Here is a 27,747-nt window from a genome sequence, read left to right on the forward strand (position 1 = left end):
CTCTAAAATGACAGAGTCTGAATAGGCAATATCTGTGGTAGATCCCAAGTTCCAAATTCCATGAGTTTATGACTTTGATTGTTACATGCAATTAATTCAAAATATATTTTGATACAATTTTGCTGATTCTTTCTTATAATTGCCTGTCTTTCAGATGTAGTCGCCATTTATGCTGGTTCTTTGCATTTCCTTTCAGACTCAAAAACACTCATCCCAGTTTGGCCTATATATAAGATTAGCTTATTTTTTTCCTCTGCTTCAATAGAAAGGAATCTCAGTATGTTCCTATTAAGAAGGCTTATCTGAAGCAATTTAATCCTGCATCAGGGAAAACGATAGGGAATAAAACAGACACACAGACACACAAGCTGTCTATGGATCAGGAAATAATATGATTGTGAGGTTCTGAATAATGGAGAATAAAGCAGGAGTTATTGTCCCGTCAAAAAATACTTATTTGCATAATAGCACAGTACAGCTGTCCAAGAAAAATGTGCCTCAGGAATGATATCATTATTATAAAATAACATCATTTACCATTTTAATTAAGCCAAATTATTTAAAATTACCCTCATGAAATAGATTTTTTGGCCTGCTTAAATCAGGAGCCAAATGTCATTGTCTGATAAAACATCTCCCAGAAATTAAAACTGATGTGAAGCTTTGGAACTCGTTCACCAGAGAGAAAATAGGAAGCCTATATTTATTAAGAATAAAATAATTACACAGTCATTTCTGGTAGGATGTAAGCTGTAACATGCCCAGCACTATCAATCTTGTGGAAGATTTTTAATAAAAAATAAATTTTAGAGGTGAAATATATAACTTTTATCTCAAAACAGATGTTCGAATTTGTTTTGAGAAAACAAAAATAAAGAGCCTGCCACACAGAGCCCATGCATAAGAATCATCTAGTATCATCTATGCTCATAAAAATTTATTTTGTTCTTGAGGAATCTCAGACACATTAAATTCAATACCTAGTACCTTCAGAATCCTTAACCAGCCATCTCCTTTCTCCCTATATCGTCCCAGAAGTACACACATTACCTGTCTCATCACCCTAAGCACCTCTTTCTGAAAAGTTCTCTGCTCTCCTACTATCCCAAACCCTGTGTGTTCCCTCTTGGTCCTCATTCTCGAAACTTATTCATCAAACCAACTTTCATAAACATTTCTCCAATTAATCTTTCTAAATGTATTTGATCTAATCCCTCTAACAGGCCACTGCATGACTGTCACATGTTTCTTACATGGGAATATGTTCTGAAAAATGCATCCTTAAGCAATTTCATCCTCGTGTGAACTTCATAGAGTGTACTTCCACAAACCTAGATGGCACAGCCTACTACACACCCAGGCTACATGGTAGAGCCTTCTGCTCCTAGGCTACAAAACTGTACAGCATGTTACTGTACTGAATACTGTAGGCAATTGTAACACATGGTAAGTACTGGTGTGTCTAAACATAGAAAAGATTTTTTTAAAAATAGTGCACCTGCTATACAGCATCTACCATGAATGGAGTTTGCAGGACTGGAAGTTGTTCTGGGAGAATAAGTGAGTGAGGGTGAGTGAATGTGAAGGCCTAGGACATTACTATGCACTACTGTAGACTTCATAAACACTGTACACCTAAGCTACTAAATCCATTAAAAATACGTTTCTTTCTTCAATAAGAAATTAACCTTAGCCTATTGTAACCTTTTTATTTTGCAAACTTCTAAATTTTTTTAACATTTTGACTCTTTTGTAATAACACTTAGGTTAAAACAAACACATTGTACAGCTGTACAAAAAGATTTTCTTTCCTTATATCCTTATTCTATCCGTTTTTTTATTCTTATTTTTTACTTTTTAAATCTAACAATTTTAATGAAAACTAAGACACAAACACACATATTAGCCTAGGCCTACACAGGGTTAGGATCATCCATATCACTGTCTTCCACCTCCCCATCTTGTCCCACTGGAAGTTTTTCAGGAATAATAGCACGCATGACACTGTCATCTCCTATGATAACAGCCTTCTTCTGTAATACCTCCTGAAAGACCTGTCTGAGACACTTCTACAGTCAACTTTTTTATATATTAATATAAGGGATCACAATTACCCTCATTTAATCATTACATATTATATACAGGCATCAAAATATCACATGTACACCCAAAATATGCACAACTATTATATATCAATTTAAAAACTCAAAAAATATTTTAAAAAATAGATAAAATAAAATAATGGAAACAGTATAGTATAGTGAATACATAAACCAGTAACATAGTTGTTTATTGTCATTATCTAGTATTAGGTAGTACATAATTGTATGTGCAATACTTTAATATGACTAGCAGTACAGTTTGTTTACACCAGCATCACCACAAACACTTGAGTAATGCATTGAGATATGACATTTTGATGGCTACGTTGTAGGCAATAGGAACTCTTAGCTCCATTATAATCGTATTGGACCACCATCATGCATGCAGTCCATCATTGACCAAGAAGTCATAATGTGGCATAACACTGTATTTCCCTAGCACAATGATGATGCAATTGTCTATTTATTTTGAAATTTTCTATTTGTTCACTTCCCATTGCACCTAAAGCCCAGACCTCTTGTCCTACCACGTCTACCTCCCTCGCCTCATCCCCTACAGCTGTCCTGATCCACCAGTGATGGCCCGATCACATCAGACCTTTTATGGGTCTTAGAACACATTAAGTGTGTTCTAGCCTTTGCATGTGCTGCCTTTTCCTTGAACACTTCCCACCTACCCCCAAAAACCTTTATTTGACTGACTTTCCTTTATCCAAACCTTTGCTAAATGTCACGTCCTCAGAGAAAACTTTTCTCAACAGGGCCCATCTAAAGAAACCCACCTCCCATCTCTATCTCATTAGGCATTGTTTAGTCTTCAGAAGATTAGCACCTTCTGAAATTATCTTGTTCAAGTAGGTATGTGTTATTTAGTCACCTCTCACTAGCATAGCAGCTCCCTGAGAACAAAACTCTCAGTTTAGTTAAATGTTGATTATATCCCATGCATAGAACGATTCCTTTCAAAAAACAGAAACATAGAATGGATAAATGAACGAACATGAATTTTAACTATTTCTTGCTTTATATGTGTAGATCATCACACCAACTATCTTAACTCAGGCCTCTCTAACAGCTAATATGCTATCCGAGTAAAATAGATAAATGTAAAAATGTTTCTAAGTGGGAATTCAGAAAGAGAATTCAAAATAATCAGTATGTGTCCAAGTGTCCAAACAAATTCAGATTCACAAATCTATACCGCAAATCAATTATCCTTTTCTTTTATATGAATGATAAATTATTTTGCCCAATAATTACAGGTAACTTTGTCTTACAAAATTTTACTTAGTAACAACTGGGAATAATTGTCTCCCATGTTTTTGTTATGCATTTGATGGTTTGTTGATGGTTTGGGACAAATGAAAAACAGCAGAAGCCTGCCTCACTTTCTGAGAAGCAGGATTAAATTGGGTGTTCTGAGAAACCATTTCCTAGTACAATAGGAAACATCAGAACTGCAACCAGCAATGTTTAAATTTCTTTATGGACTGTGATGCCATTAACATTGCAAATTGTTTTTAACTAAAAGAGGCAGAGTCACCAAATTAAGCTTTAAAGTAAAGGTTAACAAGACCTCCATCATATTCACTGGCTTCAATGCTTAAGAAATACCTAGGTCACAGGCATCAGAGATCCTACTGTATAAAAAAAAATGGTGCCCACTAAACATAATTTGTAAGCCTCTCTATGGCTATTTTTAGGAAAATAAGACGTTCCATTTAGATCCAATGCAAAAAAAAAAATATGTGAACTCTAAATTCATCTAATAACTATGCTTCTCCTTTCTCACCTATTTTGGCCTGCCCTGCTTGGAAATCTGTTTAGGCATCCTGACCACTCCATTACCCTGTTGGGAACACACACGACACCACAGACCCATGGTGTAGTGACTCCTGGGTTAACAGGACAAAACCTTACTAAGGAATCCCCTCCACATCTAGAAGATAAATAAGGTACCTCTGCCCTCTAGGTTAACCCCAGAATGTCTACATGGACACAAACCTGTGCCTCTTTATTCACAAATCTCAGAATCTGCTTTCCTGGTACTATTCATAGCACACTGGTGCAGAAACCACACGATGTTCAAAGAAAAAGAAGTTAATTTTATTGGACCTGTCACTGAAATCAAATGTTTTCAAATCACCCTTTATTGCATATAAATAATAGTGACAGGAAAGGAGAATGTTTTATTGTCCCAATGGGAACATGTCCTGTTTTAGCAATTATGAGTTCTTGATGAATTCCCTTCTTCCTCTAAGGAAGTGTTAGCGAAATAATAAGAACAGATGCGTAACTGTAGAAGAGGAACTTTACAATAGCCAATATGTTGAGACCTTAAAATGGAAAATTTAAGAATTAAGGCCAGGTGCGGTGGCTCAAGCCTGTAATCCCAGCACTTTGGGAGGCCGAGACGGGCGGATCACGAGGTTAGGAGATCCAGACCATCCTGGCTAACACGGTGAAACCCCATCTCTACTAAAAAATACAAAAAAACTAGCCGGGCGAGGTGGCAGTCGCCTGTAGTCCCAGCTACTCGGGAGGCTGAGGCAGGAGAATGGCGTAAACCCGGGAGGCGGAGCTTGCAGTGAGCTGAGATCCGGCCACTGCACTCCAGCCTGGGCGACAGAGCCAGACTCCGTCTCAAAAAAAAAAAAAAAAAATTAAAGACTTTTTTCCTTAAAATGTGCTTCACCTTAATCTGTGTGGTCATGTGATGGGGTCTACTGAGCTCCCCCTCCCTTTCCTCTGTCCTGACATGTACTGCTTTTAAATAAATATTTACTTATTTCCCTAAGCTTTCCTTCACTGCCACATCACCAAAGAACATATTACACATTATACTTCTTTTTTTTTTTTTTTTTTTTGAGACGGAGTCTCGCTCTGTCGCCCAGGCTGGAGTGCAGTGGCCGGATCTCAGCTCACTGCAAGCTCCGCCTCCCGGGTTCACGCCATTCTCCAGCCTCAGCCTCCCGAGTAGCTGGGACTACAGGCGCCCGCCACCTCGCCCGGCTAGTTTTTTTGTATTTCTTAATAGAGACGGGGTTTCACCGTGTTAGCCAGGATGGTCTCGATCTCCTGACCTCGTGATCCGCCCGTCTCGGCCTCCCAAAGTGCTGGGATTACAGGCTTGGTACTTCTACAAGCTCCTGGTAAATTTCATTCCTCATGTACTTCTAAAAAGAATACAAACTTTTTAACTTAGCAGTCCACAAATATCAGCACTTTCACTCAACATTACTGTAGACTGAGGATACACTAACTAGAACTCTCTTATGTATGTATAACAATAAATCCAAAAGAATCCTAAGTTTTCTTATATAAACTCCATTGAATACTATGCAGCCATAAAAAAAGAATGAGATCATGTTCTCTTTAGGGACATGGATAAAGCTAGAGGCCATTATTCTTAGCAAACTAATGCAGGAACAGAAAACGAAATAACGTGTTCTCACTTATAAGTGGGAGCTAAATGATTAGAACACATGGTCATATGGAGAGGAATAACACACACTAGGGCCTATCAGAGGATGGAAGATAGGCTGAGGGATAGAATCAGGAAAATAACAGGTACTAGGCTTAATACCTGAGCGATAAAATAATCTGTACAACAAACACCCATGACACAAGTTCACCTATGTAACAAACCTGCACATGTACCCCTGAGCTTAAAATAAAAGTTAAATAAATACATGCATACATATATTTTATCCATGAAAGAAAAACAGAAACCCCAGTTTTCTGAGAAACACTTAAAGCAAAACAGAGTGAAATCACATATAGAATAATATCTCTGGACACACATGCTCTCCTAAGTCATCACAGAGAAAAATAAAACAGCTATGTGCAGAGAAACCACCTCTACAAATCAAATAGCGACTATAAGGTGACAAATTAGGACAGAGAGAAAAATCAATTCACAAAATGTAAGTTGTCATGAAAAGAAGATAATCTACAAAGACTAAAAAATAATTGATTCCTCGTACAAATAAGTATGTTTGGCCAGAGATCTAAAAGAAAGAATTTTAACAGTTAAAAAATGTAGATAAAATAAATATATATTTGAAGACATAAGTGTAATGCTAGATATCTGTTCTGTGATGTTTTAATATAAAATTGAAAAGGGAAATATCAAAGAAATATCAACATAATCTTTAACAACGAGAAATATATTCAATGTTCAATTAAATTTTTAAAATCTCACAAGCCAGGGGAAAGAGACACATAAATGAGAGTTGAAGCTCATCCTTGTCACGTGAAAACTAATGGATTTGGGGGAAAATAAGCAGTCTGCCCTTTTCAAATAGTGGTTCCAGTGACTAGAAGAAGGCTCAAGAGTCACCATGACTCTTTGCCTAAGGACATCATTAAACAATGCCAATACCACTAGAGAGATAACAGAATTTTTTTAAAAAAGAGAGAGAAAGAAAACAAAAAGCCACCCATGGTAAATTATGATTCTCCACTTCTGGAATACTGCCCACAGTTCTAATTGACACTTATCAAAGTCTTAACTAAGCAGAATGTATGTCTGCAAAGGACAACTCAAAGAGGCAAGGGACACTATAACTGCCAAGGAACAGATTAAAAAACAAAACTACTGGGAAGAAAAAGACCCAAGATACACATGATCATAGATTATAAAAACAAAGAGTTGAATGATAATTAATTCTAGATGTGATCGTATCATCCCATTCTCTCACTGGTAAGAATATTACCTAACCTATGTGGATATTTAATAAATGATAAAATAGGCATGAAGGAGACCATTGACCATGCCTATGAGTTCAGAGCAGACTCCAGTTGAATGGCTGAAAGGAGCCACCTTTCATTTCCCAGAAGTCTCTTTTGCAATGTCACAGGTTCTATTCCTCTCTATTTTACTTATTAAAAGATTGAGCCATTTGGACCAAAGGACCACAAGGAAATATAAACTTGTGTTGTTCATCTTCAAATTCCAAACTTCACTTTAAAAGAATCACACCGTCACTTTCACAATCCCAACTAAATATCATAAAGGAATTGACACCTTCTAGAAAGTAATCATTAAACTTTATCTGCTACTAACCATTAGAGAAAATTGTCAAAATTAAAGCAACTGCATGACACCATAAGGAATGAACTCAGAAAGGTAGCAGAGGGCAAGAAAATTGTGTAATTTCAAATGATGCCAAAAAAAAAAAATTTTCTTAATTAACATTCACCCCAAAAGGAAGCCATAGCCAATAACAGAAGAGCCATTTAATTTTTTTTTTAAAGGGAAAAAGGAAGGTAAGGATGGGGGAGGGAAGAGAAAGAGAGGGGAAAAGAAGGTATCAGAATGGAAGGGGGCAGGAAGAGGAAGGAAGAAAGAAGGGCACGTCTGTAAGTCCTAACCTGAGAGCAAAACCATGGCTGTCAATTTAAGAACTTTTACTTCTGTACTACCAGATGTGTCTAGAATCTTCTTACATGCCTGTCCAAAGCATTATTTTTACCATAATCATACTTTTAGTCCAGACATTAATATGTCATTGGTTAAATTTTACCATTATCCACCGGCTAAGAGAACTATTCTTGGTACCTGCAGGTATAGATTTTTACAAATGCATTTTAGGTAAAAACTTCCTCCTTTTCGGTTGATCCATTAATTATTTTGCTTGCTGTTCATGTGGAAGCAGGACTGAAAGGCAGATCCCACTCACATGCTGGCCTTTCTATCACTAAAGATCCAGGTTCCACCCTCAAAAGAACACAAAGCAAAGCACTATCGTTGAAGAAATTTTAAAAATTAGAAGGGTTGAGAGAAGAAAACAGCATGTCCTAGGTCAACTCTGACAGGCTCCACTTAATGCAGTTTTGAACAGTGTGAAATCAGAGGTATCTCAAAAACATCATAAATCTGAGAGGGAAGCTTTCTACTAGAAGGAACTCAATATTTTGGTTTAGCTCCATGTTCCATGTCTTTAAAAATGTGTTGTATCAGTTTGTCTGTGTTGCCTATCAAAACATGTGAATTCAAAACGGCCCATGTCATGAAGATTCTTAGAGCTACTTTTACCACAGACAGTCACTGTGTGAGGTTCCCTACGATCCACCCTACCCTTCCCCACCATCACGGGGGGACTCATGAGTCAGAACCCCACTGTATGAAGTCCTCTGTGTCAAAGCCCTTGAAGACTATAGTTTTAAACAAGACTTAGAAAATTCTTTGATGTCTATGAAGAGAAATCATAAATGTTTGAGGTTATGAATACCCCAGTCACCCAGAGTTAATCATTGTGCACTGTATGCTCGGATCAAAATATCACATGTACACCATAAATATGTAACACTATTGTGTATTCATAAAAATTTTAAAATAAATATTTTTAGTAAGAAAAAAAATGTTACTAAATCATCCCCTAACAGTGGTGATTGAAAAATGGAGGCAGCAAAATGGCAGGCGTACATGATCCCATATGTGTAAAATCTTGTGTGGAAAGATGTGTATGTGTGTATGTTCACATACACCCGCTTCGGTATATCCATATATGCTTATAGGTCTAACGAGAGGTTTGCTTTCTTCTTTCTACCTTCCTGTATTACTTGAATTTTGTGCAACAAAAAACTATTACTACTCTGTGAATGCTAGCAAGCAAGAAAAGATAAAAGTCCTATAATCCCGCAAGTAGCGCATTAATTTAGTGTGTCTTTGCAACTATTTCCCCTTGCCTCCCTTCTTGCCTTCCCTGATTTACCTCACCTAGTCATGCCCCAGTATGAGGCATGCCCAGTCACACAGATTTTAGCAAAATATTTTATTTGCCCTTTTGTGTCCTTATAATTGTGCTCAGTTTACCATGAGTAAATGTTCTGCCTTCACACCTACAGACCTGCTGTGTCTTCAGCTGCTCATCTTTGGTATTACAGCACAGAGCACAAAGACGCCTTAAGCAGTGTTTACTGGGTTTACAATCCAGCAGCAGTTTAAAATTAAGGAAGCATGTCCTTGATGCACAGATCATAAATCTGATTTGGTTTGTAGGGTTGGGTAAAACAGGAGCGTGGGGTGAAAAAAACACCACCCAATAGCATCGCTTCTAAAGAGACCATTTGGTACTGTGGAAAGAAGCGTTAGAGCCACCTGAAGAGAAGCTCTGCAGTTCTAACGTTTGCTGTGCCACTTTCAGCATCTCAAGCTGAAATAGGCAGAGTGGTCTTTGGTTAAACAGTATGTGTCTCAATTTACTCATCTGTAAAACGGTGCTCATGAAGAAAAACCTGTTTCCTAACAAAGCAAGACAGAAGATTTATCAAAGTACCTCTAGGATGCAGACTTGAACTAAATATTTATTGGGTATCTAATATGGCTAGACATGTGTTGTACACATTCCTGTATAACTGTGTAAGAGGAAAGCACTGGAGATGGAGTTATCAAGAAGAATCTGGTTAAGGTGCCATTTGCTTCTTTCTGAACTGCAAGGCACTTAATCTGTCTGTCCCTCGGTTTCTCCATTTTACAAATATGAATTATTACATACGTGCCTAAGGGATGTGAGAATTAAGTAATATAATTTACTTTAAAGTGTAAAATGATATATAAATATATGATAAAAATACACAAACATGGAATATACAACTCTCAGAATTTTAGAGCTATTACTATAATTAATATTGACAGAACTACACTGGTCCAACCTCACTATTTGACTGAGCTCTACATTTAAGTCTTGTTTTCAGCTTAGACTAAATAAATTTTCTGCCAAAAAATATTTTGAAATATATGAAAATTTACATGCAGAATAATTTCTCTCCTTCTCAAATAACCATCCCATCTATCAAATAATATTCTAGTCATTATTTTAAAATAATATTCCTTTTCAATCACATCAGTTTGAGTGATATTTTATTGATATATACCACTCATATGGCATTTTTCTCATTTTGTATCCAATATTAACTTGTTAATCTTCATATGTTCTTCAAAGATAAAATTTTCTAACAGACTACTTTCAAGTTTTATAATAAAAACCTAATTATTAATAAATAGATCACGAAAATGTCTCAATTGCTGCTCGATGTAGTTATACAAGAAAAAGTATTTTGCAAGCCAGCATGAACATATGGGCAGAGAGTGAAAGCAAGAATGATTTATTCCTCTAAGAAAGTAGCACGTGGGGGAGTCCTACGAAAATTGGAAATTGACACGGTTTTCTTTAAGACTTCTATATCCCCATTTGGTAGCCCAGTTCCCTCTTGGAACTCTCACCTTTGGAGCACTGACATTTAAGTAGCATCTAGTTAATCTGGTAAAATAATTCAAGCTACTAGGTTAATGTACATCCAAGAAGGTTACGCATGGCACTGCTTTAAAGTGCTTTTTTTCCAGAGATTAACCCAAAGGACATAAAGTATTTATGGGATGTTTAGACATTTTGCAGGCTATTTTTATGTTCCTAAAATCTATAATTAAGTACAAAAAGTTTTATGAGAAGAGTAAAACCACTGGTAAGAAAAGAAAGCCTTTTTAGATGCTTTCTGGACAGCATGTTATCTGTCCATAAATAAAAAACAATTATACTCTTTCTAAGACTGAGGTCAAATATCTAATATACCTGAGTGCTTACACAAATCAGAATGACAGGCACCAAATCATTGTATTAGGTTGGTACAAAAGTAATTGCAGTTTTTGCTATTGAAAGTAATGACAAAAACCACATTTGCACCAACCATATATATATACACACACACACGTATGTGGATATTTTTATATATGTATACACAAGAATATATTTATATATGTGTGTACACATATATATTTATATGTGTGTGTGTGTATATATATAAAATAACGTTTCTTTTAAGTGGCCCTTAAAGGAAAATAATAAAATAAAATCTTTGTAGGTCTAGGGGCATAGAGTGATACAGTTTCCTAAAATGAGAGAAATATCCTTGAAATCTTTTGGATTCTAGTCCTTACAGATTGCTACATGTTGAAGTGCTCCTGGAATCACATTAGAATCTCTGTTCATTTCAACCTACACTCATTCCCCAGATGTTTTTATCCAGTGTCTTGATTTTAAATAGCTTCTATATAATGATGACTTCCAAATGTGTATCTTCAGCCTGGCCCCTCCCCCAAACTCCAAACTCATATTTGCAGCTTCCTACTCAACGTCTCCACTTGGATGTCCTAATAATCAACTCAAATTTCACATGGCTGTGCTGACCTGAAATCAGTCTGAGCTGTTTTGCCTAAATACAGCACCGTCCCTTGGTAAAGGCATGAGACACGATAACCGAGAGTGTCACTTTATAGCCATGGTCTGAGGAGTTTCAGGGAAGTTGGCACCAGCTTGTCAGCATTGCTTATTAGTAACAGTGCAATGGATGATTTGCACCTGGTCTTGGTGAGACTCTGGGGAACTATGTTGCTGGGGCTGGTTACATGGGAAACATAGCCCTATATGACCAGCAAGATATAAGAAGCCCTGGCTGACACCCCTTTTTAGGCTATTTGGTTCCAAAATGTTCCATGCACACATCAGTGGTTCTTGATTCAAGAGAGGAGTGTCCTGGTATGGCCTTGCAGAGGAAGTATCGCTGGAGCTGGCACTGGCCTCTGCAGACCCCTTGCTGTCATGCAGCCTTTGCCTCTGATGCATGGCTTTACTTGGGTACTGTTGCTATATATCTATCATTTTCCTGCAATAAACTGTGGATCTGTAAGCCCTGCTATGTGGCATCCCATAAATTTTCCTCAATAACTAAAACATGTCTCACTAACACAATTAGTGCAATGTCCAAAGCTAAGCTCCTGACATTATGCCCAAAACCAGCTCTTTTTCACTCTTCCCCATCTCAGGAAAGTGGGAGCCCCATTCTGTTCATTCCCTGAGACAAAAATCTTGGGGTTGTCCTTGATTCCTCTCCCTTGCACTGCACCTCTGGTCAATCAGCAAACCCCACTGGCTTTCCTTCCAAAATATATCCAGAATCTGATCACATCTCACAACCCCTTAGTTCAAGCCTCCCTCATTTCTTACCAGGATTATTACAACAGCTTCCTGCCCGCCTCCCCTGTTGCTACCCACAGCCTTGTGCAGTCTATTCTCAACATCACAGCCAGGGAAATTCTGTTGAAATGTAAGCCGAGCTGGATATTTATCTGCACCAAAAAGCCAAACTCCTTATGATGATGACTTCCAGGGCCCTACATGACCTCGCCCCCATTACCCGCCTGACACCACCTTCTACCTCTCCATCCCAGCATCCTTGCAGTTCTTCTACATGCCAGAAACTCTCTCCTCGGTGAGAACCTCTGTATGTGATGAGTATTCTGCCTAAGTGTTATTCCCCAGACAGCTACTTGGCTATTTCCCTCACTCTTCACTTAAAAGTCACCTTATTAGTGAAGCCTCCCTAGTGACCATATCTGGAATTAATCACCAACACCATCCAACACTTTCTAGCCCTCTCCACTGCTTTATTTTTTCTCCTGAAACTTACATTATCAAACATATTACCTTCCCCAGCAAATGTAAACTCACTGATGGTACAAATTTTCATCTGATTTTATTCTCCACTGTCTTTCAGCACTTAGGACAATGTACACAGTAGGCATTCAACAAATGTTTTTGAATGAATGAATGATTATAGAATTAATATAAAACAATGTTTTGTTTGGTTTTTGAAGGCCACTATCACTGGTATTCTAGAGAAGGCATGTTTATTTATCCTGTAGCTCCAAGTATCCTCTGCTACACAGCCAAGTGCCCACAAAACTGACACCAGGTGGAGGAGTAGACCTAGGATAAAGCCCACCTCCCTGGTATGGAACAATGCTCTGCGGTCTACTTTGTTAAACCTGTTCATGCTCCTGCCCCTCACACCCAGATATTCAGTTACTGGAGCATACCATACCCATTCTGCTTAGAATGTCCACTAGTCCCCCTCGTCTTCCCCTAGAGCACTCTGAAGCACCTTAAAATCAAGTTTCCTTTCACATCTTTTGTACCTTCCTCTCACTAAACGCTTAATTTCTTCCTCAGGGTCCCAATATTTAGGGATTCCAGCTCCAGTCTCTAAGTATTTCTATGGTAATGCTATTGTGCCTATGTTGATAGCTATCTCCTTTGATTGACATGTAGAAAGGAGAGCTTGAGAGAAGCCATATTTTTTTTCCATCATCTTAAATGGCTCAACACCCACCATTGAGGTAAACACATTGGAGGTCCTCAATAAATGCCACTGGATGAACCAAAATGAGATGCCTAGTGTAAAGAGAAGATAATCCCTTCAGCAGGAAGACTTTGAAGATCTAGACCTGAGGCCACCAGATGACTTTGTCCAAACATGGGAGTTTCTTCACCCCAAAACAGACAATATCTTCCCGACCTAGCTCAAGAAGGAGTGGGGTTCAAGTTAGAAAACAAAAAGGTCAAGTGTCCTATAAGATATTTATATTGTCAACATATAGATCATAGATTTCACTCTATTTTTTAACCCTATAATTTATTCAGCTCACATGGAAATAAATGAAGACCAGATATGTCTAATGTGACCATCCTCTACTGGTTTGCCACATTTAAATGGGAAAATACTGATATAATCCTGTCATCCAGAAAGAATTTTAAGATTCCAGTTTATATACTTTTCAATTTCGAAAGAAAGATATGCTATATGTACAGAGAACTATAATATCCATTATACCTTAACATATGGAATAACAGGAAACTTTACATCAAATGTTTACTAAATTATTTTTAAAAGCAGTCAATACCAGAACTAAGTTCTAGATTTTATCCAAAGATTTGAATGACAGTTCTTCCACCACGCACTCTTGGAAACTGAAGTGCCCCTTGCTTCAGTGTCCCTATAAGGTAAAAGCAGATAATAAGGCACCTACCACTTAGGATTGTTTAAGAGAGTTATATGAGATAATATAGGTAAACAGTTAGAATAATGCCTTGCACAAAGTAAGTGCTAATTAAATTTTGGCTATTGTTAATGGTATCCATGGCTCTTAAAATTTAAACAAGTGGGGCGCAGTGGCTCACGTCTGTAATCTCAGCACTTTGGGAGGCTGAGGCAGGTAGATCACCTGAGGTCGGGAGTTAGAGACCAGCCTGACCAACATGGAGAAACCCCATCTCTACTAAAAATATGAAATTAGCTGGGCGTGGTGGCACATGCCTGCAATCCCAGCTACTCGGGAGGCTGAGGTAGGAGAATCACTTGAACCCACGAGGCAGAGGTTGCAGTGAGCTGAGATCACGCCATTGCACTCCAGCCTGGGCAACAACAGGGAAACATTGTCTCAAAAAGAAAAAAGAAAGAAATTTAAACAATTTGCCATATATGTTTCTGTACTGACATCACATAAGTTTAAATGTAATGGGAGTTGAAAATCATATGCTCAAAACACGTCAGGCTGGCAAAGGTATCTGTTTTGATATCTTTGCCCCTCCCCAACCTTGTCTTGAAAGTCCAGTGCCAAAAACAACACTTAGTACATACACACATGTTTCTACAACAAAAGCAGTTGATCTCATCTGCCTTAATGCTCCATTACCTATATCTTCCCTCACCTCCCCAACCTCACCCTGAGACACAACTACAGCATGAAATCAAGTTGCTATAGTCCAACCAGAGGAGTAATTAATAACCTAGTGCCTGAGACCAGACTAGACTAACTGCACCTGATATTGGCCCACTGTCAGACCACTCACTTCCTCCTCTGTCTTCACTCTCCATAATATGTAGCAGAATTTCTTCAACAACACTAGAACTGAAATGCTAACTACTCCAACTGTTTCTGCCCTCAGCACTGAAAGTAGATGAGCTCCAAAAGAGCAAAGACTCCTAGGAAAAATGCCTGACCAAAAGATTCTGAAGACCTGAACTCTCATCCGAATGATGCTGTCTAATCCTTAATGTTGTGGTATTGCTGCCCAATAGACACACTCATGAGGTTTTAAGCGATGATTAAATGGGAAAGTAAATGTGAAAAAAAAGATTGGAAAATTTATAAGAATCATATGAAGGAAGTGTAATTCCAATATATGATTACTGGCTTATTTAACTTCCTCCCTGTTTACACACTAATCTTGGTCCTTGAAGCCATGGCATTGTAAAGATTTCTTTTATCAAAATAAATTATGTTGAAAAAGAAAAAATACTTATTAAAACCAATGGGTTATAAAGGTGAACAGTATAAGAGTAAATAATAGGTAATTTCTGCGTTGAAAAATATTGAATCAGCATAAAAAAGATTTTTACAAAGCAAAAATAATCAGCAGAGAAAATTAATAAAGTTAAAATGGATTGCCCATGCAGAGCATAGAGAAAAATCTTAGGTCATATTTTGATTTCTGCTTGTTTCCATTTCAAAGACGATGTAGCAAAAAGTGGTCAGTATTCACCACCAGATTGCTCCTACCTGCCATGACCGTCAAGTTATCTTTAGAATTCTTAATAAATCTGGGTAATACTGGATAGTGAGACCATTTTCAAATTCACACAAAATTTCTTCCAGTGTTGTCCTGAAACGCTGGTCATGTCTTTCCCCCCCCCCCCTTCCTGTCCAATCAGCAAATCATTCCAGGTGATAAGAATGCAACTACATGAATCAGAGGCTACAATCCAATGAAGGGACAAGAGAGGAAAACAATAACCACAGAAAACAAATCTAACACTTTCTGAGCACCAAAACACTTTACATGGATTATCTCTTCACCTCACAACAACCCTACTTGATAGATACTCTTTCCTCATTCCAGATAGATCATTTAAGGATTAAAGAGGAAAACTACTTGTTTAAGATGACACTTCCAATAAAACACTCAACTGCAGTTCAACACACATCCTGTCTGCTCCCAAAGTTGAAGCTTTTACTACTGCACCATGCTGCCTCCACCAAGATATCCAAGAGCTCTTCTTCAGAAACCAAGGGAAGTGAGGATTCTTCAAAGATTTTTAGTACCTCATAGGACTATGTGGCCCAACGAGAGAATGAAGTGAAAGTGATCTTACATGGGACCAGGGAAGGGGGCAGTTGGGACAATAGTGTTAGCTGGTACTTTCACTGTCAATACTGAAAAGGTCACCATCATCTAAAAATCCTAGAGAATTCAGTATATAAGTGAACAGCATTTTCAAAACTTAAATCAAATTTTCAGATGCAGAAATTTCTGAATGTGGTAGAAACTAAATAGGTGCTAGAGAACACTAGTTTTGATATCTTTCAATAAAATTTGAATAAGAACATGTATGCATATGCTGTAAATTGAGAGGACTGTGAAGGACAGAGATAGCATCTTGAGATCCAAGGCAAGAGGAAATGAGAGAAAGGGTCCTCAAACAAAAAGCAGGATTAAAGTCAACAATAATTTCTCCCCTCAATCCACTATTCCAACTCATTCAAACAATGTAAAACCAAATATGAAACAAGAAAGAACATGCTCAGATGATGTCTCACAGATAATTTCCATTCCAATTTGAATTAAATCAGGTAAGAAAAGTAGGCTCTATAGGAAAACAAATGTGTATACAATTAAAACATTTTTAACAACCAGTCAAGTCACTCCTTGTGAGAAAATTCTAAAGCTTTCTTCTTGACTAAGATCCTGATTTGATCAATGAATTGTTTTATGCAAAAGAAATCTACAAAAAACAAAATACTGTCATCTCTAAAGAGCCTAACTGAAACTTTTGGGGATTAATTTTTAAAACAAAATGTTTTTCTGTAAGGATATTGTTCGCTATTATAGGGTAAATTAGAACTAAATTAGTTTTATTCAAAAACTCTTTTTCTGTGTAGTAGTAAATTTATCTTAGCTGGGAGTTAGAGAAGCAATAATTAATCACTTATCTGCAGATACTTTAAAAAGGTAGTTGTCAAAGTTACACCTTGGCTAAAGAGGTAAGCTACAACTTGTTGACCTGAGGGGTACTCATCTCAAGAGGGTCACATCATGAATTCATCTTTTCTATCTTATGATGGCCACTGCCAAGATTAAAGCGCATTTCTGTATATTTTGTTTCCCTCTCCTTTGCCACAGCAGTGTTTCTCAGTTGACAATGATCATCCTAACCATGAGGACCTTCGGCATGGTAACCCCAACCCTATGGGTGTCCACTGGTACTTCTAAGACAGGGGAAAGGGAAAGAAAGCGGAAAGACAACAGGAAAGAAATACAGAAGAACAGAAGCAGAAGAGGATGTGAAGGAACACTGGGAGAGAGAACTAAAAGAGGAAGAGAAGAAAAGATGACAGAAGTGAGAGTATAGGCAGAAGAAGTGGAAATGAGACAAAGAAACTGGGGGAAAGAGCTATATGTTAAGGCAAACGAGGTGGGATAGGGCTCCCACCAGCACACCCGTAATACACTGGGCTACAAGTTGTCTCCTATCACTTTCTTTCCCATTTGGGGGAACGGAGTAACAACTCCTCCCATGCCATTACCTGAATGAGTTCGTCCAGCTCTGTCGAATTGACACAGGAATGTTGGGATATGAATGTTTGCTTCTGGATCACAATGGTGGTCCTCTGTGAAATCTCATGAGGCTGCTCCAATGCTTTGAACACGGTGGCTCCGATGATCAGGTAGAGGACAACCACCAGGAATATCGTGGAGACTGTCTTCCATTTCATAACATTAATGGTCGTGTCACTCTCCACCCGGGAAGCAAGCACTGTGGGTTTCGTGGAAAACGAGAGCCTCGGTTTGGAGTTCTGAGCGGCAGATTTAGGATCCAGCAAGTCAGGTGCCGCCACTGACAACAACAGAGAATGAGGGTTAGGTTGGAGGAGATGAGAAGGGAATTGGTCGGGCTTCTTCTTTAAGGGGTCAGAGAAGGTTGACTGAATTCCGCTGGCTCTCCTGGTGGAAGCTCTGGAACCCAAACCAGGAGTGCTGTCACTAGATCTCAGGACCACATATATTGGTTCAAGGAAAAGGGGCTGGATCTGTGCTCTCTGCTGCTACTAGAGTTTCAAATTAAAGGAAAAAAACTGGAGTCGAACCAAGAAACTTCAAAAAAAGAAAAGAATGCCTCAGGGCTTCTTAATAAATTTCTAAATTTACATCTGTCCACTGTGCCAGTCCACAAAGAGATACTGAACTCCTAAAAGTTGATGGAATATTCAGGAAGACGGCTCACGGTTATTCCCATTCTCAAGAAATTTATCCAGTATCTATAACTAGATATTGGAATACTCAGGAAGATGGCTCACGGTTATTCTCGTTCTCAAGAAATTTATACCACAAGCAAGCAATATAAAGAACATTCTCTATTTTATTACAATAAATGAATTGCATTATAAGAGAATTTGTGATCCAAACATTGTTGCTCAGAATAAATCATTCATCATTTTCTGGTAAAACATGGTGGTAAATAAACCACTCGATGGTCAAATCTTGTCTTTTTGCCCATCCTCCAAAGTGGGCTCGTGATGAAACATTCTCTGTATTTTGTTTTTCAATCTCTGACCTGTTTTACAAATAAAAGTTACTGCTAATCATTGTGTCAATCCTAGACACAACCAAGAGAAGACAAGTACCTTCCTTTTCAAATGTGAACAGTATCAAGGAAAAAAAAAAAAAAAAAAAAAAAACCGTGGCTCACAGCTTAGACTCTCTACATGCTCTGTTCAAAGCTAATTGCTCCATTAGAGTGGATTTATATGGTTCTCTTACAAATTGCCATATACTCTGAGGTGACTATAAATCCATTTATTATTTATCACAGATGTTCAAAAATATCATTAATGGATTTCTTTTTCAAAAATATAAGAGATACTAGACTTCTACTTGCTAAGAGGAAAATAAACCACCTACTACAGGACATTTTACTGAAAGACAACATTCAACTAAAAAGGGTTAATAGAATGGCCAAAAAATAAGACTTCTAAAAACCATCAACTCAAACAGAATAATCAACTTAAAGTCCATAATTGTTACAGATTTCAGTTAACTTGCTATCATGTATATAATAAAAATTATAAAATGATAATCTTATCTAAAACACACTTTCAGGTAAGTATATAAGAAATCTCCATGGAATTGCACTCAAATACCCTACAGCCACCTGAAATTACTTCAGTATGAGAAGCTAATAAAAAATGCCAATTTTCACATGGCTGCCTACCCTGCCCTCTTACCTAACACTGTGAGTTAAATGTAGGCTACCATAGTTTTAATTAATAAAATACATCTCTAATTGCCCATCAAAAAGAAGCTTTGCAAACAAAGCTATTTAAAACACTAGACCTAAGTAGTGTTGTAAAATGATGGCAGAAGGCAGGATCCTCAATCAGCAAAGCTCTGAATGGATCTGATTTGGAAGAAATGAAATTAGAGCTGTGATGAGGTTTCTGTACCCATGGCTCCAAGTGGAGACTCCATGTACATATAGTTTATTACAGCAATTTCCTAAGGTTCAACCTACTACACAGAAGAATGCACATGTTTCTCTCCTGATACATTCACCTGTTCCAAATAAAGCCACAGCTAGTAGACACCTTTAAAATATTTATAAAGACACCTTCACTCAAAATTAGCACTGGACATGTGTTAAATACTATAATTTTAAAAAACTGTTAAAATAGAAGTGCTGATAATAGCTAAAATCACTACAATCTGCAGACTCCCCACAACCTCCTAGCTGCTTAGTGAGTCTGAGTGAAAAACAAAAGTCATAATTTAAAATTTAGCCATCTTTGGAATAAAAACAACAAAAAATTACATAGAAGTTCCACAGTATCACTCTAAACGAAGCTTTCCAAGCCTCTCCTCCTCAGATCTCTGTGCTCTCCTATTTGTGATTTTTCACATCAGTGGTTTCCACTCTGCAGAACCAGAAAGCACTAAGACTGTTTACCTTGATGTCACCAAATCCCAATCTGAAATTCCTTTAAGACATTGCCACATTGCCATTATATGCTTTTGGGAGAAAGCGGCAGGTATTTTTAAAATATTGTGTGTGTGTGTGTGTGTGTGTGTGTGTCTGTGCATTAACCTAATACATTCCCAGAAGGAGTTTAATTCTTTTAAGCTGTTGCCTTATTTTTTAATTAGCAGAAATATATGTAATGTACATTTGGCAGACAGAATGGACAAAAACTGATGAAATACCAAAATAATATTTAAAAAAACAAAGGCAGACTTTTCTCTTTAATACAGGGAACCTCTTGGTTTCCACCTCCACGCCATTTGATGTATGATCAGGGAGAGAAGCTGCCCCTTCCACACACACTCAACACCGTCACTACCCACTCCCCTCCCCCAGTTCATCACAGTCTTCTGTTAATCCCGGTCTTCTGTTCTCATCCAGATATGTCTTCGCTCCAGCTGTGACTGACCACTGAATAGCAGGGGAAACAAGCTTTTTTCAGCACCACTGCCTGTCCCACCAGGCAATGGGCAACAAGTGTGACCAGGGTCACCATGAGTCCTGCCTGTCGGCTACTCCCAAGGGCTGACCCTCCTTCTCCATGGGAAACTCCCCCAAGGTGTTCCAAACCCATACCTCAGGCAGATGCAAAAACCCCGGGCACCGGCGGGAGAGGGGGGAGAAGCGGCGAGGAGAGGATCTGGCAAGGGTTTGCCTCCAAATCCAGATTATGACCCAACACTTTGGACGCGAAGCGAAGATGGGAAACGGCCGCTGGCTGAGAGGGGGCATTTGCAGTCCTCCCAGAACAGGCTGGGGCAGGAGAGCTTGCGGCCAGAAGGGTGGGGGTACCGGAGGGGGGGTCTCACCTCCTGCTCTATAGCCGGGTCTCTCCCGCGAGGCGCTGGGAAGCATGAGGCATGCAGCATTCAAAATGTTTTTTGAAAAAGACGGACTTGAAGCTTTTTTTTACAAACACGCCATTGTACTCACTTCTTATTCAGAGACGGGCTGCGCGCTCCGAGCTGCACGGGCAGGCATTTTCCCCGGCTTTGTTTTACAAGGTGGGGAGAGCGGGGCTGGACGCGGGAGGGGGCGGGGGGGGGGAGCGTGAGAAGAAACGAAATCGCGGGAAGGAGGGGACACCGGCGGGCTGGGCAGAGGGCGAGGCGGAGGCCAAGTTGGGCTTGGGCGCCGCCGCCCCCGCGCGCGCCTGCTGCCGGGCCCGGGTCACCCGGAGAGCGCGGGCGACCCGGGTCCCGCGCCTCCCCGCCGCCGCCGCCGCCGCCGCCACGCGCTCAGCCCGGGGCTCTTCGCTGGCCCGGCCCCGGCACTGCGCGGCGCGGGGGCGGTGGGTGCAGCCCGAGCTGCCGTGCGCCCCGGCGTCTTTGTGCGCGAGCCTTGCTCAACCCCTCTTCGCATGTCTTTGTGTGTCTCCCCCGGCAATGCCCTCCGTGCCCCGCGGGGGGTGTGTGGCACGGTCCGGGCGCCCGCAGCTCTGCAGCCCTCCGCAGCTCTGCAGCCCTCCGCTGTTCTCCCTTCCCGGCTAGCTCCTGTCGCCCCTCGCCGACTCGTTTCCCTCCTTTAGGAACTCCCTCCTCTTCGCCTCCTCCCCCTCCTGTCTCACCGCCAGGGCTTGCTTCCCCGCACCTCCTCCTAGCCCTACCCTTGCCTGCGTCGCCCCTGCAAGATGCTCCCTTCTAAAGACCCCCTCTTCCCTCCTCCTAGGGGCACAACCCCTTGGCTCACCTGCTGCCTCTTCCCCTCTCAGCCCCTTCCACTAACCCCCATCCCCACCCCCCAAAAAATCCTCACTCTCGCTATCTGGCATCCACATCACACTGCGCTTCATCCTATCTCCTTCCCGGCCAGCGTTCGGGGTGTAGGACCGAGTGTGGGTCCAAGCTCTGGGACGCAAGTCCTTGAACCCCTGCATTTGGGGGTCCTCCTCGCCCTCGTGGCCCCCCAGACTTGTACAGGGAAGTGTCCCCATTGGCGCCTTGAGATCCCTGGAGTAGGGGAGGTAATGAAGACCCTGGCTTCTTCCACCTTGGGGAAGGGTTAAGGAGTCACCAGGTCGCCCCACTTCACCTCCGGCGGTGCTGGACTTAAGCAGGGCGCTATAATCAGCAGAACGCCCCGGACCGAAAAGGATGGGGAACGCACCTGGAGCCAGGGCGAAGACACCTCGAGATGCAAAGGGAATGGAAGAAAACCCGGTTAGGTTCTCTCAGAGCAAGACCCCTTTGCTGGAGACATAGGTTTCTAAGCGTGGCGGGTGGGAGCTGCAAGGTGGGAGAACTCCGACCCCAGCCTGAACTCAGCGCTACCAGACCTCTTCCCCATCAAGATCCCTATTTGGCAGGTACCAGACCCCGCCCAAACTCCAAGACCCCGGCGCAGGGACAGCCAAACTCTAGGCGACAGGGGGACGGAACGGAACCCGCCAAGGAGGGGAAGAAAGCCAGGAGATCAGACGTTGCCGTCGTCGTAATAGGCGAATTCTCTCACAACACACGTGATGTAGCGGAACTTCGATCCGTTTCTAAACTCTCTTCCTTCCCGCTTTCTCAGCGGGAATCCCCTGATGACCTCCACCCTCCCACCGCAACTGCTGTTTTCGAGAGTTTTGCTTCCATGACTGCTGCTCGGCCAGATTGGAGTATTTTCCCAGTTACAAGAACTTCTTAGTGAAAAATACAGACGTAATTGTAGGAAACAAAAACAAACAAACAAACAAAAAAAAACTTTTGCAAAACTGTTACCGTCAATGATAAAAATGCAATTTTTTCTAGATTCCAGAATACATTCAGCACCTCTTTCCCCATTAAAAAAAAAAAAAAAAATCTTCCTAATATCCTTCCTGTTGGAATTCAAACACATTTTTCTCAACTTACGTGCTCAAAAGTAATACAATCAGATGTCCTTTTTAAAATGTGCATCTGATCCTCTCACAATCTTTACAAAGTCTCTAGGTCACCTATAATGTGCTTCCTGATCTGGCTACTCTTTATCACTCTAAGTCTTCCTGGCAAGTCACCTTGCCTGAGTGCACACCCCCACACACACCAACTTTACATGACTAAGGTACCTTATCAGTAAGGTTCTCTAGAGAAATGGAACATGTGCACACACATACACACACACACACACACCTTTATGTGTACGTGTGTAGGGTAACAGATTTATATTAAGGACTTGGCTCAGGATGATGGGGGCTGGCAAGTCCCTCTGAAATCTACAGGGCAGGTCTGGCAGGCTGGAAACTCAAGCAAGAGTCGATGCTTCAGTCTTAAGGCAGAATTTCTTCTTTTCCAGGAAATCTCATTTTTGGCTCACAATTGCTTGTGATATAGGCCCACCAATATTACCTAGAGCAATCCCTTTTTGAAGTTTGACTGTAGATGCTGAACACATTTACGAAACACCTTCAGAGCAACACTTAGATTCTAGATTCGTGTTTGATTAAATAACTGAACACTGTAGCCTAGTCAAGTTGACACATAAAACTAACCATTGCAGGTGTTATCCTCCAAATCTCCATGCTGTCCAGAAATTTTCCTGCAATCATGGCCAGTCAGGTGTTTTACTATTTGCTTCCCAGGTCAACTTGTCTTTCATCTATCTTTATACTTGTCACATTATGTTTTGCTTCCTTAAACTAGATTGTATGCTCAGTGAGGGCATAAACCATATCTCTGTTCACCATAATATCTGCAGTAACTAGCATCTGCTGCTAAATACCTGTTTGATATACATCTGAGTGAAATCGTTATTCCTAAGAAATAGCTGACATTTTCTTATATTCACCCAGTCTCCCTCCAGGTATTTGGAACCAGGGTATATCCTACATACATGAGAAATGAGATGAATTCACTATCTTCTGAATCATTTTTTACCCTGTCCCATAGGTTCTTTGTTCTCCAGATGAAATTTCCTCAAATTTTTTTTGAATATTCTTTTCACTTTTCCCATTTTGTTCTGCAACTTGATGATACTTTTTCATTCCCCCCTCTGAGTTTTCTGCAAATTTAACCACATCTTGCCCAGCACCGGTTCTGTCAAACTGGCTAATGCTTACTAGACTGGGAGATTAATAGTTTAAATATACCTGTTTAATAGATTAAATATGTTTTGATATGTGCTTGCATAGTGTTTCTGTTTTTCCAGACTCATGGGACTTAGGTTTTATCATGAATCCCAAATGCTGGATTGCCATCTTCTCCGCTTTTTGCTATCAGTTCATACATAGCAGTTTTCCTCCACATTCCCCTTTGTATTATTTTCATGTTAGGCCCCACATTCATATAGGGTGCTTGGGGGTTGGGGGAGAAGTGATGTACATTACAGAGATGTTAAGATAAAAGGATAAAATTTCAGACTGTAACATTAGCAGGAATCATCCTAACAAGTCAAAGGCTCAGCCTCACAAATAAGTTGAAGTAATCAAGAAATCACCCAGTCCTCCCATTCCCCTTCTTTAAACACATCTGCCCACGTTAAAATCCCTCTTGTTCCAAATGTAGACTTACTCATGCTGCTTGAAGAAGAGGGGAAAAAATGTAGTAGACTAGTTTGTATGTCATTGCAACTGGAGGAACAAGGAAATAGGATGGTTTATCCTGTTTAGCTTTATTCCTGCATTACTCAGTGATATGGTTTGGATTTCTGTCCCTGCCCAAATCTCAAGTCAAATTGTAATCCTCAGTGTTGGAGGATTGCCCTTGTGGGAGGTGATGGGGATTGGGGGGCAGACGTTCCCCTTGCTGTTCTCCTGATAATGAGTTATCATGATATCTGGTTGTTTAAAAATGTGTAAGCACTTTTCATATCTGCATTAACTGGCATCTGGTACTAAATATGTGTTTGATAAACATCTGAGTGAAATCATTCCCTCACTGTCTTCTTCCTGCTTCAGTCATATAAGATGTGCCTGGTTCCCCTTCACCTCCTGCCATGATTGTAAGTTTCCTGAGGTCTTTCCAACCATGCTGCCTGTACAGCCTAAAAAACTGTGAATCACTTCAACCTCTTTTCTTCGTAAATTACCCAGTCTCAGCTAGTCCTTTATAACAATGCAAGAACGGACTAATTCACTCAATATATATAAACCTCATCAAAATATAATAAAAAGAAAAGATGGAATATATTTCTTTCATGCTGCAGGACTACTCAACACCTCTTTAAATTAATGAATAAGAAACCTGAAAATAAATAATTAAAAAATTTAGCTCTCCAAAATTCCATATTGCCCTTATTCTGGTGCTTTCAGATCTATTGTTCTGCTCCAACTAGCAGCATGAAATCTACAGGACTTCTCTTTTATGTTTATTTTGATTTTTGACCTTGGCCTATTCAAAATGTCATAGTGAAAATTAAAATTAAAAAATGAGCGTGTCACTGCCTTTTCTTGTAATTCCAATCGTATGTGGGATTTTGGAGTCAAAGAGACGTCTGTGGGTATTCTGCCTCTACCATATCTGAGCCATGTGAATTTGAAGAAGTCACTTTTGCTTTCTGAACATCAGTTTTCTCATCTATAAAATGGAGATAATACACAGAACTCACAAGAGATTGTTGTAAGAATCAAAGTGAGACAGCATTTATGTGTACAGTATGTCCATTCCTGATATGGTTTGACTCTGTGTCCCCACCCAAATCTCACCTTGAATGGTAATCCTCATAATCCTCACATGTCAAGGGTGGGAACAGGTGGAGGTAAATGAATCATGGGGGCAGTTTCCCCATGCTGTTCCCATGGGAGTCAGTTAGTTTCACAAGATCTGATGGTTTTATAAGCACCTGGCATTTCCCCTACTGGCACTCATTCTCTCTGCTGCTGCCCGGGAAGAGGTGCTTTCTGTCATGACAGTGGGTTTCCTAAGGCCTCCCCAGCCATGCAGAACTATGAATTAATTAAACCTCTTTTTTATATAAATTACCCAATCTCAGATATTTATTCATAGCATTGGGAGAACAGCCCAAAACAGTTCTCAAAAGAGTTTTATTATCTCCTGCATTTGATCTAATGTTGTGAACCAGGGGAGCTCCTGACCAAGCAAGACCACCAATGAATTCCAACTCTATAATACAATCTTGTCCAATCCACAGCCTGAGAGCTGCATGTGACCGAGGATGGCTTTGAATATGGCCCAACACAAATTCATAAACTTTCTTAAAACATTATGAGGTTTTTTAAATGATTTTTTAAGCTCATCAGCTAACACTAGTGTTAGTGTATTTTACGTGGGCCCAAGACAATTCTTCTTCTTCCAATGTGGTCCAAGGAAGACAAAAATTTGGACATCCTTGCAATGAATCTTGCTATTTATTTAATCTTCTGAGTAACACAACTGCACAGGTATGAGAAGACGAAAAATAAATCACATTAATCAGATATTTACTGAGTGCTTAAAATTCTGATAAGCCATAAGAAGAAGGCACAAGGTAACATAAGAGTATTTACTTCTAGAGGGTCAGGGAAGGTGGGTCTAAAGAAGTAATATAAAAATTAGGTTCTGAAGATGAGATGAGCAAGGGTGGAAAGGGAGAAGCATATTGGAAGGAAAGGTCTTCCCCAACAGAGAGAAGAGCTTGTAAGAAGACTGCAGTTGGAAGAAGCTGGGAGAATTTGAAAAGTTTAGAGTGTGAGGCTTGGTGGGGGACAGTAATCAAGCTGAAGAGGCAGATAGAAATCAGGTTAGGTGGCATCTGGGTTTTAATTAATGAAACGTGGATGAATTTTCACCCCAGAAGAAATCTCATCAAATGCATTTTTTAAAAATCCCTCTGGTTGCTATGTGCAGAACAGGTATAAGGTGAACAAAGAATGTAAGCATGTAGACAAGTGAATCTAGACATTATTGCTTTAGCCCAGGTGAGGGCTTCATAGTGATATTATTAGGAGTGGAAGATTGAAGAGGTGCTAGTAGATCAACAGGACTCTGCATCCCATTGGATGTGGGGAGTGGGTGGTGACAGAGAGGGTGGGCATATTCCTAGAAGTTCCAGTTGACTGAAAACTCAGGGAGAGACAACAGTTTAGGCAGTACTTCAATGAAAGGTCTGTCTGATGTCATTCCCAAGGCACTTACCAACCCTTCTCGTAGCTGTTGTGTTTTATATGAGACTTATCCCTGATTGTGAATGGAGTCTGTGTCTCGGGCCTCAACCAATACAGTCAGAATTTCTCAGCTTCTCAACTGGTTCAGGCATGGGCCTATGACACACACAGAAAAGCAACTTTCGCTCTGTGCCACTGACCTTGAGCCTGAAAGCCTTGGAGGCTACTATGCTAAGAGGAGAGAAGCTACCTGAGAGTGAAGCAATACAGAGCAAACAGAACCAGGATGACCAAGTCCAGGTGACATTTGATCAATCCTTCATGTCAAACCACACCTTAAGCCACATACATATTCTTTTGGTGTAAGCCAGTTCGTGCTGAGATTTCTGACACTTGATATCAAGAGCCTTAATTGAAACAGTGCAATACAAGAAATAGGAGAAAATGACAAATAACTCAGCTCTGAGGAGGATCCCTAAGTTGACCCCCCCATGATTCCTGCCTCATAGTATTCAGACCCTTGTGTTTCCCCCCTCCCATCGAGTGTGGGCTGGATTTACTGACTCCCTTCTGATAAAAAGCATATGGCACAAGTGATGGAATATCCCTTTCAGTATTAGGTTACAAAAAGTCTGGGGTTTCTCTTTTGTGCCCTCTCGAGCTCTCTCTTCGTTCTCTTTCTCTGGTAGAAGCCACTTTCTTTTTTTTTTTTTTTTTTTTTTTTTT

At 40.0% G+C, this 27,747-nt stretch overlaps 1 protein-coding gene across 3 annotated transcripts in view; it reads right to left on the bottom strand.

Annotated features, from left to right (window-relative positions):
• The window catches only part of KCNK2 (potassium two pore domain channel subfamily K member 2), a 240,679-nt gene that overhangs the window by 122,082 nt on the left and 90,850 nt on the right, over positions 1-27,747 (bottom strand). The window contains exons 1-2 of one of the 3 annotated variants that reach the window (XM_025366357.1): positions 20,952-21,531; positions 17,530-17,840 (exon numbers count right to left, since the gene is read on the bottom strand). In XM_025366357.1, the coding sequence (XP_025222142.1) occupies positions 17,530-17,840; position 20,952 (312 nt within the window). In that variant the 5' untranslated portion in view covers positions 20,953-21,531. Of the gene's footprint in view, positions 1-17,529; positions 17,841-20,827; positions 21,532-27,747 lie in introns of those variants that run through there. The other 2 variants (XM_025366341.1, XM_025366351.1) reach the window with 2 other exon arrangements.

The sequence above is a fragment of the Theropithecus gelada genome, chromosome 1, assembly GCF_003255815.1.
Source record: "Theropithecus gelada isolate Dixy chromosome 1, Tgel_1.0, whole genome shotgun sequence".
Lineage (NCBI taxonomy): Eukaryota > Metazoa > Chordata > Mammalia > Primates > Cercopithecidae > Theropithecus > Theropithecus gelada.